A 16,492-nucleotide genomic window follows, 5' to 3' on the forward strand; every position below is an offset into this window, starting at 1 on the left:
TGAGACACCGTACAGGGGGCATCCACATGGGCGAGGCCTGAATCTGCATCACCTACTTGGTGCTTCCTAAATGAAGCTTTCAATGCCATTTATAGCCTGACTGGGGAAACTAGAGAGAGATCTGCATGAACTTGAACGGCAGGTCACGATGGTGATGGACGAGATGGTCCATCGTGATGGACCATCACGATGGTGATGGCCTCTATTGGAGGAAACAGAGACTGTGTCAGTCTGTGAGAGGTAGAAAAACTTAAGGGAGAGGAGTGAAGAAAAAACAGGACCTGGGTGGGAGGAGGAGAGGGCGTGGGAAACTGGGAGCCCAGGTGTGAGGAGGGCAAAGGGCAGAGCCAGGCAGTGGGCTAATCTGACTGCAGCACAGAGAGTGGGAAGGGGAGAGTGGGGAGACAGGCCGGGCTGAGGGTTGGTGGGGCGCCTTTGCGCCAGGTTTGGGAGTCTGGATTTTTTTATGGGGAATAAGAACCCGGAGAAGGTTCTTGAGCAGAAAAGTAGCACAACTAGAAGATAAACCCACACAGAGTATTTTAATCTGTGGCAGAGTGACCTTCACCTACATTTTACCTTAAAAGACATTTTCCTTCCCAAAGACCACCTTCCTGTTGGTGCAGGGTTCTAGTCCAATGTATCGGCTGTGAACACATCTGGGGTTGTCTGAGCACAGCCCCATGCTCATGCCTGGGACTGTCCTCGGGCTGAGCCTTGTCAGCCAGCTCCAGCTAGAGCCCACAGGGAGAGGGCTGTGACCCATGCAAGGTTGCCACACTTGGGCGGACGGGTTGCGTTACGCACAAGGGCAGGAGAACGAGGGCAGCTGAAATCTAGCCTGTGTTCTGCTCTCCAAGCAATGTGTGCTGGCATGGGCCGCATCCCCCAGAGGAAGAGGCAGCTTTTTCTATTCTTACAAGGGCACCGGAGGGCTGGCCGGGGGTAGAATGAAAAGAGCCAGTTTGCCAAAATCTCCGAGGGCGGCTGAGGGGAGCGAGGTGTATCTTTGGATAAATACCACCGATTTGGGTGACTGGGGCAAGGGCAGTGAGGTGTGGCATCAGTGACAGACACCAGGGCAGGAAGCCAGACAGGAACAGGGGAGATGATGGGTGCCCTGTGGTGGCTAGAGCAGTCAGGCGACCCATAGCCAAGCCTCCACCACCATGAGCAAGAGGGTCTCTGGCTACATGGAAATCAGTCCAGGCAGGGGAGAGACAGTACACATCCACACATATACTTACTATTCTTATGATCTTGTTCTATTACTCCTGTGCTGTGTTCATCATATTATTATATCAAACAGGATTCTATGATGAACAATAATGGGAAGAATCTAATGAGGACTGGGGAAAGGAATCAGGCAAACTGATGAGTCCTGAAAGATAGACCCTGCATTATTTAGGAGATCAATGAGGAAGAGACCCCCAAGAGCAGGAACCGAAAGCTGGCACTTTCTGGAAGTAGGGATTAGAAAAGGCCAATGTGGCCAGAACACAGATCGGGGGAGGGGGCAAAAATAAGACTGGAAATGTCAGCAGAATCCAGATCCTTGAAGGTATTGTGAGACACACAGGATTCTGATTTATTTTAAGGGCATTGAGAAGCCGCTGGAGTATTTTACAAATGGGGGTTTCACTGATCAGATCTGCTGTTTGAAAAGATCACCATAGCTTCCTTACTCAGAATGGATGAGAAAAAGTCAAGAGTGGAGAAAGCAGCTGGGGGACCAGAGTCTGTCAGAGTGGCCCAGACAGGAGGTGATGATTGGCAGAGGTGGACATAGCAACCAATACATTTTAGAGGTAACAATGACTGATGACCTGGAAGGGGTAAGTCATGATGGGGGTAGACTACATCCTGCCTCTAGACTTCTGACCTGAGCACCCTCCCTAGAACTTCTACAGATATTCTAGAATCTGAGGCCTCTGGAAGGCCCTTTTCTAGTTAGTTGGGGGATCCAGAAAAATATGGAAACTCCACATGTTATGGTTACTGTAGTCCTACTTTGGTCTGAGGAACATGGGAGCATCTAGATTAAAAACCCGTGTTCCTTAAGCTCACATCAATTGAGAGGGGGATTTAGGACAGAGCTGTGGGGGGAGGTGTACAGAACAGCAGAGAAAATAAAAGCTTTTCATCCCAAGGATTTGCCTTGATAGGTTGAAGTTGAAAAAAATATATACATCTATATACATAAAGGCAACAGCAAGTAGCTTTCTGGTAGCTGTTAGGCTTTGCATGGAATAAGTTCCCAAGGGTTTAATTACCAGTGAATATAAACTCTGGGGCTTGTTCTATTTTTACAAGCCATAAAAAAGCATGCCTGTATGGTTCAATGGACCGTGGGCTGTAACTTCTGCGCTGTGTAGCTCTCGTTAGATATGTAAATTCCATCCATAACCCAAAATTAGGAGAGAGGAATTAGGCACACTCACCGGCACCCTCTATCCCAGCCAGAACTGCAGGCTGTGATAAGCAGGGTCTGCCCACTGGGTTTTAGGTTTCTTGTCCTTTAGGATCCTTTGTGGGGAGTTGGGGGAACATGGCATCCACATTCTCATAAATAGTTTTCATTTTCCAAGAATGAGTATCTGGGAGCTGCCCAAGAGTGGCCACCTGGCATTATATATCCCTGTCCCTATGGGAGCCAGGTACATACCTTGCCCATAGTAGATGCTTGATGGATGCTCGTAGAGTGAAGGAGTAGCCCTCTGGATATCAACTCATGCAAATAACTAGTCAAACTTGGGTCCAAATGCATTTACCTCTTTTTGTCCGGTGACTTGTAGAAAATGGCAATAATCATCTTGAATTGAAAGAAATTTGGCTTTTCCCATCCCTTCAGCATCCTTAAGATTAGCCATGCTCTCTTGAAAATACTGCTTGGCCACATCTGAAGAAAAGCATCGTAACAACATTTGAAGACTGCTTGCATATTTGAAATGGAAACAGAATAAGTACCCTTTTAGTGGTGGTGAGCTATTTGAAAAAAATAAGTATTTAGACAAGAGGACCTAGTTAATTGGACTGTTTTTCAGAAAAGATTTAGGTCTCAGCAGGATACAGCAATTTATTTTCCTTGGTTTTCATACATTTTAGCTCTCCCAACCATACAGTACAGATGGGGAAAATATTCCCCAGACTTGAACACACTGGTGAGTTTTCAGGTTAACCATTAATTCTTCCTCTAACTCTGGTTGCTGCTCACTGAGGTTAGGGCTCCGAGGGTCCACTTATTTTAATGGACTCTGTTATCTTAGAACATAATTTTACAGCATTAAAATTCTGCAAAATATGGCTGACATGCTGCTAAAGAAAGAAACTCAACCATTCCAAACACATAAACATACTGGTTATAATACAAGGAAAATATTTTTAAATATTTGCCAATCTTGAAAGCAAGAAAGGGAAAACCTCAGGTATGATAAATGAAGAAGGAACCAGAAGCCAGAACGGTGAGTGGGCATTGAAGCTGAGTGGACCGTGAGGGTATTAGAAAAAAAAGGTATAGTCTGTAAGGGCTAAAGTTTTATAAGCCTGAGGACTGGTGATGAGGCCTGAGGACTGTGTATGGTAGGAAGATGGAATGAAGCTTGCTACCAAAGGCCAAATTCTTCTGTGATAGGCAGAATCTAGGAGGACAACTCTGTCTAATCCCTCCCCTGTGACATGGGTGGAACTTGCAGATATGAGGAGATATTATTCCTTTGATGAGGTTATGTGATATACCACAGTTAACTTTAAGAAAGTGAGATTATCCCTTGGGTTTAACCTAATCACCCAAGGCCTTGAAAAGCAGAGTTTTCTTTAGTTGGTAGCAGAAAAGGCAGCCAGAGACATTCAGAACATAAGGGGGATTTGACATGGAGGTCCTCCATTGGTGAGATGGAAGGAACTATGGTGTAAGGACCCAAGAGTGGCCTGTGGGAGCCAAGAGAGGCCCCTGGCCAATAGCCAGCAAGAAAATGGGGACTTCAGTCCTAAAACCGCAAGGAACTGAATTCTGCTAATGACAGAAATGAGTTTGGAAAAGTATCCCCATGCCCCAGATGAGAATGCAGCAGGTCGACAGCTTGATTTTAGCTTGAGCAGAGAAGCCAGCCTTACTGTGCTAGACTTCTGACCGACAGAACCGAATTGATAAATGGGTTTAAGCAATCAAAATTTGTTATGCGGCAAAAGAAAACTAATACGGTCAGGAATCCCTACAATGGAGTGAAGAGCAATCGCAATGGTCCAGAGGCCATCGTGGCCGCAGAAATGGCATCTGAAACTGAGACACTGTACAGGGGGCATCCACATGGGTGAGGCCTGAATCTGCATCACCTACTTGGTCTGGAAATTCTGAACCAAGAAATTAACTAGGAACTAGTCTGTAACCGGAGAAATCATAGGGTTCCAGCATAGGGGTCAGCAAACTCATTCTGTAAAGGACAAGATGATAAATATTTTAGGCTTTCGGAGCCATATGGTTGCTATCTCTGCTATTCAACTCTGCTGTTGAGGCACAAAAGCTTCCACAGACAATACATAAATGAATGAGCATGGCTGTGTGCCAAGAAAACTTTATTTACAAATACAAGGGGGCAAGCTGGATTTGGACCACTGACCCCTGCTCTAGCAGAGGGAGAAGTGATATCTTCCTCTTCCAGGAACATGGGACTCCCAATGAAGTGCCTGCTGGAGATGACCTCATGGTGACACATGACAAGCACATTTTTGCCAGAATAGACTATGACCCATGTATACAGTGGTCTACTTGACATTTCCACTTGGAAATCTCATGTGTATTGTGTGGTGCAAAGACCTACGAGTGAAAAGATAAAACATAACCCTTTACTTCTTTACTTTTCCTCCATATTTGGTTATCACCTCTAATTTTGTATTTGTGCTACCTCCCTATTTTCTTGATTAGACCAGCTAGCATTTTATCTATTTTAATACCTTTTCCAAAGAATCAGCCCTTGAATTCACTTTTCTCATACTGTGTTGTGAGTGCCAGGTGCTTCCAAAGAGGCCTCTATGAGGACAGCACTCCAGAACTCACAGAGGAGCGATAACTGGGTCGCCTGTGCAGAGAGGGTGGTTGTTCCTGAGTCAGCACAGCGAGTGGCAAAGAGGGCAGGCTCCAGAGGTCAGAGGTTGCCTGGCTCTGCTCCCTTCTAGCTGGGTGCCTCACATGGTTGACCTCAGTCTCCTCATCTGAAAAAGGGGAACACAAAGCTAGTGCCTCCTTTATAGGGTTATTGTCAGGAGTAAATGAGTTAATGCATATAAACAACTGAAGACACGCCTAACACCTAGTCAGTGCTCAATAAATGGTAATCATTTTAACTTAGGGACAGCTTTGACGGTGGTGGTTATGGACCTCTGCTGCCCATGCTAGGGTGACCAGCAGGCACACCAGAAGCACAGGTGGACTTATTAAAAGGACGGGAGCACTATGAAAACACTATGAAAGTGGTCACAGGTGTAGAATACTGGGCTCATCTCATGTGCACCGGATGTGTGGCCCTGCACACCACGAGAGCTCTGGGAACACCCGAAGTTCATGCTGAGAATGTTGGGGGTCTCAAGAAATGATTCAAGTACACTCCATGTGATATGTTTTAGAAAGGAGAGAAGCCAACCCTTGTGAAATGTAGTCTACCGAACCCTGTCAACATAAGGAAAAGATAGGTCTGAGAACAAGTAAGTTTCATTTATCTGCAAGATTTACTTTGCTTGGAGCCTAGGCGGTTGCCAGACCGAAGCAGGAATTCTGCTGTGAGGTGATGCCTCTGATTTCAGTCCTAGCTGCCCCCAGAGTTTGTAGCTATAGACAGAAGTTAATTGAACTGGAGCCCCCTGTTCCTTTCTTTCAGTGAGGGTCTGCTAGACCAGCAGGTGGATGATTTCTAGAGTATTTACTCAGAATTTTCTCTTGGTAGGAGAAAATTCTACCAAGCAGAAAATCTCTTTACTAGTAGCTGAGTCATGGGAGAAAGCATTACAGATTTAATGCTCAAACTAAGCATTAATTTTGGCTACTTTGATAATCTGATGACAGCAAATTAGTGGGGATGATGTGGCATTTATTTTGCTGATTTTAAAAGCATAACAGAGATGAACATTCCATGTCTAAAAATTAACAACGATATTCCGGAGTGGAGTACTCCTGATATTTTAATTTTCTGTCTAATTGGGAATTAACCAAAGAATGTAACTGAGCCTTTAAGAGTTCTTTTTTGGGGTACCTGGGTGGCTTAGTTGGTTAAGCATTGACTCTTGATTTGAGCTCAGGTCATGATCTCGTGGTTCATGAGATTGAGACCCATGTCTGGCTCTGCATTGAGCCCGCTTGGGATTCTCTTTCTCCCTCTCTCTCTGCCCCTCCCCTGCTCACATGCGCTCCTCTCAAAATAATAAACTAAAAAAAAGTAAAAAAAAAAAAAAAAAGGTAAAGATCTTTCTGAGTCTCAGCCTTGTTCTCCTGAGATGAGCTCTTACTATGAAGACTGGCAGATATAAAGAGCGTAGGAAGGCGTTGGGGCTGAACAAGGAGGGACTGAGTTTCAGAGCCTGGGCTTTGGCAGAAGTGGTACCATGCTCAGATACAGGAGGAGGCAAAAGGGATGGGAAACATTTCCCTCCCCTTCCTGGTAAGGAACTGGACATAGGAGGACACAGCTGTGCTTGATTCCTTTCTGGCCCCTTTCCTGTAATGTCCTCCCACCTCTCAGTATCCCTTCCCCCAGCAGTCACACGCTGACCAACTGCCTCCCCTAAAATACCCCGTTTTCAGCTGGCTTCCTAGACCTGAGTGCCACATGCTCCTTTCCCTTAGTGTAGTTGATCTCACGGATGCTGGGAGAGAGGGAGCTGCCTGGTCTAATGCAAACTAGTGCGTAAATGGCTCAACCTCTACCTCAGGGAGATGTATTCATATTTCCCCAAAGAGGATGCTTGTTAGCACATATAGGTCTCTGGAAGAGGGGGTGAAAGTGAGAGAAGAAGGAAGGGAGGGGTGGAGGGAGAAGGAACGTATTACTGAAACGAAGGCAGTGTGGTTACTAGTGAACGAAAGCGAGGTGTTCTGCTGGGGATGTCAGAGGCGGACTCTGCCTGGAAATCTGCCCTCTGAGGTTGCTGCTGCCCTTCCTGTATTTCGGAGTCCTCAGCTTCTCTAAAGGTCCAGGCTTTTCCCATTTCTGTTCCTGCAAGACCTCTAGTCCAAGGGGAGGAGGAGGGGGGGAAGGGTTCCCCAACTGCCATTGTCACAGAGAAGTTGTCACACATCAGGCATCATGTCAGTGGCCTTGTAGATCACAACAGCCTTGCAACTCAGGAACAGAGGAAGGGGTAGGGCATCCACTGTGGGTGCCTTCCCAGTCTATAAATCTGAAACTACTTTTATATTTACCTGGGATGTAGGAAAACTCCCTTTACTACAAGATCCTGATGTATTTCTCTCACCCCTCCGACCCCCACGTTAGCTTTCTGAACTGTGAACCGCGTGATCTGTCTTTGAGAGGAGAGCAAATCCATCCTGTCACTACAGCTAAGGAGTGACTCCCTGATGAGCAGAGTTTCTTCTCCTGGGGGACGAGTGACAGCAGGATTTCCAGAGAGATCGAAGATCGAGCAGGGTGGGGAGATGCCATGTCCCAGCGTGCGCCTCATGCCCTGAAGCCGGATTTTCAGAAAGCCAGCGATTTGCAGCTCTCTTACAGTGGCCGCCCCCAATTTTAAAAACCTCTTCTAGAATCATCTGCAACCTGATGCCGGTGGCCTTGGCAGAAGATGAGGTCATTTTCTAAAGCACAGAAGCATGACTTAACTTGTAAATCTGAGCCCTGGTGGCACAGGTGTTCCAAGGCCACGAGTCTTCTCCCGTTTCCACCCCAACACAATGTTCAGGCTGTCTGTGGGTTAGAGCGAGGGAGGAAGTGTGGCCTGCCTGCTGGGCAGGGGGACTCAATGTCTCCCAGAGGCCCTGTCAGACTCTGTTCTGTCTCTGTGTTCTTATACAGGCAAAAGAAAACCAGGCTTCATTCAAAGAGCAAGAGGAATGCGGGGTTACAGTTTGACACGCTGAAGGTTAGGAGGCTTTTAATTAAAACAAATTCCAGTCACCCTGGGCTCATTTTCTTGAGGCTGTCCTAAGGCAAGAGCTGAACAGTGAGGACAGCTTTCATTAAGAGGGAGGCCTGCATGTACAATGTGACAATTATCTTTTGTAACAGTCTTGGAAAATAGTCTGTACTCTGTACTAACTGCAAAAGTATTAAGGACCGCAGGGAATGTAGCCTGGCGTTAACCCAGAGGAGCTCCATCACCCAGCAAACAAACAGACTGGACCCATTTGGGGTCCCGTTGGGGCTGTTGGGGCTGCCTTGGACTCTGCACAGGTAGCTGCCCTGAGGCTACCTCCCAGCCCTGAGGGGTGGGAGGTGGGAAGGGTGGCCTGAGGACACATGAAGCCCAAGTCAGGCTCTCTCCTCACCTCAAGGCCTTCTGTGGTCCACACTAAAGACCCTCTCTTGGAAGAACACTTCCACAGGCCCTGGACATGGCTTCTTGGAGCAGCAGACCTGCTGCTCAGTAGCCATATGATCCCCAGGAAGTCCAAGGTCATTCTGAGGAGAAGGTGTGCCTTAGTAGTGTGAGGTGACCAAGATGGCGGCAGGCTGGGCGGGGCTTCCGTGGGAGAGCAAACATGAAGTGCCTGCACAGTGCCAGGCACCTATGGGCCCAGTAAAGGGCTCCGTCACCATGGGGATCTGCCTGCCTCCAATATCCTTACCACCAGGAAGCTGACCCCATCTCTACCTCCCCACCACTCACTGTCCCACCCAGTAGTGGTCAGGTATCCAGCAGCTTCTAGCCCCAGTTACTTGTCTTGGTTGAAGTATATATTTTCCATAAGCTGCCCTAAAAACCCTTTTTGAAGCCAAGTCAGGGTATTAAAAACATAGGCATTTCTGAGAAGTTCTGCACACAAATTATTAGCCAGTATAGGAGTGAAAAACTGTATATCACAGAGGCACGTACTTCATCTTTCCTAGCAGAGGAATGACGCCATAGACTTTGTTCTCAGACACAAAGATGGAAGGCAGTTTGTAAGCAAAGCTTGATGAGGTTTCAGTGTGCACAAGGTTGTCTCTTTGGGAAGAGAGACCAACAGCCCGGACTTGGAGAGAGGAAGAGGCCATCTCTTCTGATCCTCTGCCAACCCTGCAGCCCCCACCTGTCTGTCTTCTGGGCTCCCTGGACCTCTGGGAACAATGCCACTCACTCTCCAGTTCTGGGGCCGTGGTTAAGTAGGCAGTGTCTGGCCTCTGTCTAAGCCTTGCTTTGTCTCTAGCTTGCAGAATGAGTCTGGACATGTCCTGGACCTCAGTCCTTTGGATGGCATGTGCTCTGAGGTGCCTTCCAGAGGTTTCTGAGAAAGGGCCCTACTAATGATGGTGGGAAACAGGGTAAGGGTTCTTCTCTGTCCTTACCCACCACTTGCTTTCTGCAGCTTCCCCTTCCTTTAGAGCACACAGCAGGCGTGGATGCTGATACCTGCTTATGGAGCTCAAGGCAGGCCAGGATCAGGCTGGCTGCGCATTTTGTAACAAGAAATGGACTCTGCATAGGACTGACGAAGGGTCTGTCGGAGCACACAGGGCTTGAGGGCGACTAGGGAGGCTGAGGAGGATGGGAGAGAGTGGGTGGGTGTGGCCAGCTGTGGTTTACACCCATTTCCATCAGCAGGACTGCACCCCAAACCCCACTTTGGAGGCCTCTGGTTGGAGGTGGGGCAAGGGCAACAGCAGGGGCTGCCGAGGGGGGCCACGGGAAGATGAAGGACACCTGACTGTGGCTACTCTCGGGTGGCCATGTTACCTATCAGGAGTCCACTGGCACTCGGCATATGTGTATTCCAGAGCCTGTCTGACTTCTTGTCTCTGCAGGACACACAGGGCCCAAGGGGCATCCATAACCCAGGAATGCGGGGCAGGGAGTGGGCTGCAGGTGGGGTAGGACCCAGCAGAGGGGCAGGCTGACAAGGTGGGCCACAGGAGGAAGAGTCGAGAAAAGGGAGGATCAGGTAGGTGGATAAAACAGGAGACTGCATCAAGATACAGTGCCCAGCTTCAGACACTTGTATATTTTATGTCTACTGTGGAAATGTGGGGAGAGCCTAGCACAAGGGGACAGCAGGAAGATGGACATATTTGCGCATGGGGAATTATATCTTGGGAATGCACCCCATGCTCATGAGTCTGATTCATATGGCCAGGAATCCCACCCCCTGCCCCTGAGACTGTAGTGGGACAGAACCCCTTCCACTGTGCTGTGTCCGGACCCTACAGAGCCCAGGCTGCAGACGGAGCCACTTCCAAACAAGGCCGCCTGTGCTCAGCAGGCTCTGCCTCTCAAAGGTTTACACCGAAATGTACTTGGCTTCCGCCCATTTCATTTTAATATCCTTTAGGAGAGGAGTTATAAACACAAGGCCAATGCCCTGAACACTTCGCAGGGTTGGGAGAGCTGTTAATACCAAGTTTGTCTATGGCTGCTCCGGGAAGCGGGCCAGGCTCAGGTTAGTGACATTCCAGGAGCCTGAATTGGAAGTCCTTATGCAATCGCAATCCTTCGTGACTTCTAGGGCAGTTTTGTCTGCATAAGGAATGCAGGAAAGGCACAGAGCAAAGGGATTAGCTGGAACGTGGAGCCTGAAACACGCTAGCTTCTTGGCCAGTGGTGTTTCGTTTGTCAGAGGGCAATGCCTTCCATGGGCATTTAGCAAGCAGGCTACGGAGAATCCCCAGATGAGAAATGTTTCTCATTAATGATTCTTTAAGAAAAAAAAAAAAGTGTGCTCTGCACAGACAGGTTTAAGCACAGGAAAGCAGAGCTGTGGTCCCCATGCATGTGGATTTCTTTAGCATTTGGTAGACCATGTTGGTTTGCTCCCAGGGGATCTGGCTGGGATTTCTGAACTAAAAGTGACTAATGTCCAGGTCACAGTCCTGCCACCCTGGGTGAAAGCCAGCCAGTGTGTGTGTGTGTGTGTGTGTGTGTGTGTGTGTGTGTGTGTGTGTGTGTTTGGGGGGATTGGTATCCCCTTACTTGTCAGACAAGATGAGTACCAAATGCTCCCCTTTCCTTTCTTCTTGCTAGAGGCAGCAGAGGCCTGGAGAACCCCCAGCCCTGGGTGGGTTCCCTTCTTTCCCACTGTGGGGGGACTGTACTGAGAGGGGGTAACAGAGATGACATGAGAACCAGGCACCCTGAAAGACAGTGGGACTGTGGCTCCTGGCTGGGTGGGGACCAGTTCACTCCTGCTTCCAAAGGGAAGCTGGTTCCATTCATGTAACATGGGCCCCCTCGGCCCACACCGCACTTAGGCACCGTGGGTAAAAGCCAGAACAAACTCTGTATCTCAAAATGCCGAATGGTCAGTTCACTCTCCACGGCCTTTTGCACGTTTTGCCACCGAGAGAACAAGGATTCTGACAGCAGTTTTCAAACAGGTTAACACATTAGGAATAGCTTGGGGTTTCTCCGTGCTTGTATTCATTTCTGATGTGCCCATTTAGATGGTCTTTTGAGGCCTTAGAGACCAGGGCTGGTGCTCGTCTCTGCACCTGTCCTAGGGCTTCATGGTGTTGCCTGACAAGCAGCTGTTCTGATCCTGCAGTTCCACTGCCAACCCCACTTAGTGCTGACTCCCCTTTAAGGCTGCAGTAAACTTTCTTCCTAAAGGCATCAAGGTGATGGCCATTTCAAGTCTCCTCTGATTAGAGAAGGGCGTGTCTAGGAGCACCCCACAGAGTGATAGGGGCTGTGGTCTTTCTGGGTAGAGCAATGAGTTCAGAGAATAGAGACTGATGGAATTTGCAGGTATGGAGAGCTGGCTGTGTTAGCTCATTTGCAGAATGGGAGGTCACATCCCGCCTTCAGGCTTATTAAAAGGATTAAATGAGCACATGTATGAGAGTTCCAGCACCTGCACACACAAGGCAAGCTCAATTCCCACTACTGTTGTCACTAACATTACTCTTACCATGATTCCTGCCGCCTCTGAGCTCCTGAGGCTCTACGCCCTATGTTTCTAGCAACCAATCCCCTAAAGCTCAAGCAGAAGTAACCCCCTTCCCTAATCTGTATTGCATCTTCAATTGTATCTCCCTGCTCCTGGGGGGAACTTTTCTTCCATCTTTACACTCTTCCTATATTTCAAATTCTGACCGGCAAGTCAGTTTGTGGGGTTCAGGCCACCAGAAGCAGAGGGGAGGTGCTAAAAGCCTGTGCGTACTCCTGGACTGGCCCCTTCCCACTGGCTCTCCAAATCCATCTTTCTGGGTGCCTCCGCTCTTCCCATGTCCTCTGTCCCAAACGCCATAGGCTCTTCCGTAGGCCTAAGTGGGGAGGGGCAAGGAAGAAAAGGGAGCATGTGCAGTGTCAGTCCTTACAATGTAACATGGAGGTCAAGAGCCTAGGTTCAAATCTGCTACTCCCTGGATATGTGCTCTTGGGGCAATTACTTAATCTCTCCGTTTCTCCATCAGAAACTGGAAATACTTACATCAACCTCACAATGTTGTGAGGATTAATTGAGTTAATAAATGTAACTGGTTAGGGGTGCCTGGGTGGCTCAGTCGGTTAAGCATCTGACTCTTGGTTTCGGCTTGGGTCATGATCTCATGGTTTATGGGATCTAGCCCCAAGTCCAGCTCTGTGCTGGCCGCATGGAGCCTGCTTGGGATTCTCTCTCCCTCTCTCTCTCTGCCCTTCCCTGACTCATGCTCTCTGTCTTGCAAAATAAATAAATAAATTTTTTTTAAGAAGTGTAACTGATTAGAACCATGCCAGTATGCACTGTGTAAGCATTAGCTATTATGCTATTATTACTATTATTACTCTGTGAGGTCATCTAAGTCTCACAGATCTTATTATATGTATCAAGTAGGTATTATTATCATTCTCAATTTATAGTACCCATGCTATATTTAGACTAAAAAATGTAATATATATATATATATATATATATACACAAATATATGTGTGTGTGTGTGTGTGTGTGTGTGTATATATATATATTTGTGTGTGTATGTATATATATATTTGGATTCTCTGATTCTGTAAACCATGCAAAACAGAGTGGCCTAACTTTGCGGTTAGAGGAAAAAAAACATTTCAGGACACAATTTCTATGGTCCTCACCCAATCCATACATTTATTAACTAGCTGAGATGCTGGTGAACCAGAATCCCTCTAGGCAAAGAGGCCTTAGTTTCCTGGGCTGGAAACTCTTCCTCTTTTCTCTGGGCCTTAGTTTCCTCTAGCTGTTTGGTATTCTCTAGGGAATAGACTCCCGCCACCCCCACCTCATCAGTTTAAATGCTCAGAACCCTCCAGTTGTCTTAACCCATGAGCCTGAGGAAAACAGGAAGGTTCTGACAACCATTCATTATATGCACGCTCTCCAGGTCAGAAGTTACATGTGTTTTGCCCTCACACTTGCTTTGCCTGATCAGAGCCTGAAACATGTTTGAGTTGGTTACCAACAATTACACAGAAAAACCTAGATTTCTGCCTTCTCTTGAAAAACAGATCTGCCCTCTAAGCCTGCCTTCTACATGACAGTAATGGGCTGGGGCTGTAACAGCTGCTCACTTTCAATAGGGCATGGGATTCTCCAGTTTGCCACAGTCCTCACATTTTGTGTTGTCTTTCTCGTATTACAACCCACAGTAGCTGCCATTTCTGATTAGACTTGCTGCTCCTACTGTATCTTAATAGCTATCTATTTCGCTCACACTGCTTGTGTTGTTCCTATAGACACTTAGATTTGTGGCTCCTGCTAGCATAGGAATTTCCATCAAATGTGTGTTTGCATCTTAACTGTCTTAATAGTTGGGAATGGAAGATTCTCTTCCCCTATTAAAGGAATGTTGGGGTGCCTGGATGGCTCAGTTGGTTGAGCGCTGGACTTTGGCTCAGGTCATGATCTCACGGTTGTGAGTTTGAGCCCCGTGTTGGACTCTGTGCTGACAGCTCAGAGCCTGGAGCCTGCTATGATTCCATGTTTCCCTCTCTCTCTGCCCCTCCCATACTTGTGCTTGCTCTCCCTCTGTCTCTCAAAGGAAAAAAAAAAAAAAAAACAACACAAAAAATTTGAAAAAAAAATAATGTTAAGCACTAGAAAGCTGGTCAAAAAACTGTTGACCCTTTGAAGGTTTTGAAGCCGATTGTTATATATGGCGTGTTCCAAAAAGAGAGGATCAGAAAGTCTGCCTGCCTTCTCTATCCGTAGATATGCTGCTCCAGCTCCAAAAAGGTGCTCAAAGCTCCAGGAAGCCAGAATGAGGGGTCTGTAAGGTGGGATGGACAGATGGATAAACCCTGATATCCCCTTCACCAGTTCCTCCCTGACTAGAGCCCCTGCCTGGCCCAGAAATCTCTACACACCAGGCTGCTCATTTTGGTATTCCCTTCATCTCCGCCTACCCTCCAGCTAGAAGCCTCTGCCTTCTAGCCCAACTCTGCCCCCTGAATCCCAACTATTCCGGATCTCCATTTTAGGCTTGTTGGCACGTTGGACCTTATTTTACTATAGTACATCATTATTTTTTATCTGATATTTTGCAATATACCCCTAGGTCTCCTTTATGAGTTATACTCTGTTTCTGAATATTCTGACCAAAAATAAGCCACCAGAATGCGTGTTCCCCGTCACTAGAGGCATACTGTATGCTCTGAGCCTGGGATGGCGGATTAAAGAACTCCCCAAGCTCACCACTCTACTTATCACATGGGGCTAAGAAAAACCATATGACTCATAAATGGCAACTTCCTCTTGGACTCCTGAAACCATGTAAAGTTCATCCTGACTGAAAGCTCTGTCCTGTGAAAGTCTGTAGGCTGGGGTTCCAACAAGCCTGATCTATCTGTTGCCACAGTAGCTCCACAACAATCTTTAAAAATCGATCACCTCTGAAAGTAGAGCAGATTTCCCTGTAAGCCCAGCGTGGATTCTCTGGGGGCTCTTCACAGCTCTGCTTGGATGAAGATTCGCTGTATTTGAAAGTAAAAGGTTAGAGAAAAGCTAAACAGGACAGAAAGCAGAGAACTCTGGTGGAAGTAACACAGGGGCACAGCTCAGGACCACCACAGAAAGCCGCCAAAGCTCTCCAGGGGGGCCTGTGTCACAGGTCCGTCCACCTGTTCACCCATCCTAAAGGCAGCTGGTTCACAGACCCGTGTGCGGGACGGGCAGGGAGCAGGCAAGGTGCGCCGCCCACAGAAGGTTTGCGCTCACCGTGGTGTTCGATCCCCCCAGAAGCGACGGCAGCGCGGGCGACCAAATGTGCAGAGACTGCTGCCTCTTCTTGAGAGGGGTTTCTGCTCAGCACGATGTGATGCGCCTGTCACCCGGGAAAGAAGAAACAGGATTGTTTACATGCTTGGCGGCAGCAATAGGGAACTAACTGTTCTTGGAGCGATAAGCAGAAAGCCAAGGAACTTTCTAGCAAGCTAGACAATATGATTTGTGTGGAAGCACAGTCAATTCTCAGGAGACCTAGATTTTAAAAGCATTGGGTTGTGGACAGAGAAAGCCCTGAAGGCTGAGTCCGGATGGCTCGAAGCTGTGGCCAGGGCGGATCACTAAGTAAATCATTTAAGTCTATGCTGCTGTGAGTGCAGTGTCAGCTGAGGATGGGCGGGGGGTGGAGAGGGTGGGGGGGTTGGCGAGCGGAGGAGGGTTTCAAGAAGGAAGGAGATGGGTTAAAAAGTGCCAGTGCTCTGCACAGGAAGTGGGCGAGCCCAGCCCCCTGCCCCAGCTCAGCCCAAAGGGGGCCCTTGCCGAGATGTCAGTAGCCTCCCCAGTGCCTGATCTACCAAGCCCACCTCCCTGCGCCTTCTTCAACTGGCCCATGGGGCTGCCTGAACACAGAAAAGAGCTCAGTTCCTTAAAAATAAAGCCCAATTGAAAATTCTTTGAGAGAGAGAAAAAAAAAAAAAACCCTATGATCCCATGAATATAAACAGTAACAGTCCTCCCAAAATAAAATACAAAACACATCTCTCCAAATAAAAAAGATATAACATAAAGAATAAAAGAGAAAATAAAGTTACTACTCATCTGTCAACATTTAAACTTTTTAAAAATGCTATTAGTAACAGGTTCACATTCATTCAGTAAACAGACCCTTACTGATCACCTATGACAGGAGAGGCCAGGACCAGAAAGGGTGGGCAGTACAGAACGGGACAGGAACTGAACCTGATGTCCTACAGTGCACTAACACCAGGTGGCAGGTGGTTTGCAATTAATTGCCAAAAGGGTGACAGAAATACTAAAATACCATGAGTTAAAGGGAGAAACACCAGACTGGGATAGGCCAAGACATATTAACAGCAATTAAGATTTCTTTCTCAGGTGTAGTATCAATTTTAATTTTCTTAACAATTTTTGTTGCCCACGTTTTGTAGACGAGAGAGCTGA

At 47.5% G+C, this 16,492-nt stretch overlaps 1 protein-coding gene and 1 long non-coding RNA gene across 18 annotated transcripts in view; one reads left to right on the plus strand and one right to left on the minus strand.

The window, feature by feature from the left end:
- Positions 1-16,492, minus strand: part of TTC23 (tetratricopeptide repeat domain 23) — a 109,751-nt gene that overhangs the window by 21,682 nt on the left and 71,577 nt on the right. For 14 of the 16 annotated variants that reach the window (XR_006218446.1, XM_042988152.1, XM_042988159.1 and 11 more), the window contains 2 exons: positions 15,305-15,410; positions 2,772-2,899 (listed from right to left, as the gene is read on the minus strand). Coding sequence is in view for 13 of the 16 variants with exons in the window: in XM_042988152.1 (XP_042844086.1) it covers positions 2,772-2,899; positions 15,305-15,410 (234 nt within the window). In the remaining 3 variants the exon portion in view is untranslated. Of the gene's footprint in view, positions 1-2,771; positions 2,900-4,950; positions 5,209-12,298; positions 12,402-14,977; positions 15,061-15,304; positions 15,411-16,492 lie in introns of those variants that run through there. The other 2 variants (XR_006218447.1, XR_006218448.1) reach the window with 2 other exon arrangements.
- On the plus strand, positions 1,561-8,095 carry LOC122239400. 2 transcript variants are annotated; one of them, XR_006218450.1, is made up of 3 exons: positions 1,561-1,835; positions 7,482-7,793; positions 8,019-8,095. It is a non-coding gene; the product is annotated as an uncharacterized LOC122239400 (long non-coding RNA). The 2 variants fall into 2 exon arrangements; XR_006218449.1 differs by lacking the exon at positions 8,019-8,095 and having other exon boundaries at positions 7,482-7,794.

This window comes from Panthera tigris, chromosome B3 (assembly GCF_018350195.1).
Source record: "Panthera tigris isolate Pti1 chromosome B3, P.tigris_Pti1_mat1.1, whole genome shotgun sequence".
NCBI classification, from domain to species: domain Eukaryota; kingdom Metazoa; phylum Chordata; class Mammalia; order Carnivora; family Felidae; genus Panthera; species Panthera tigris.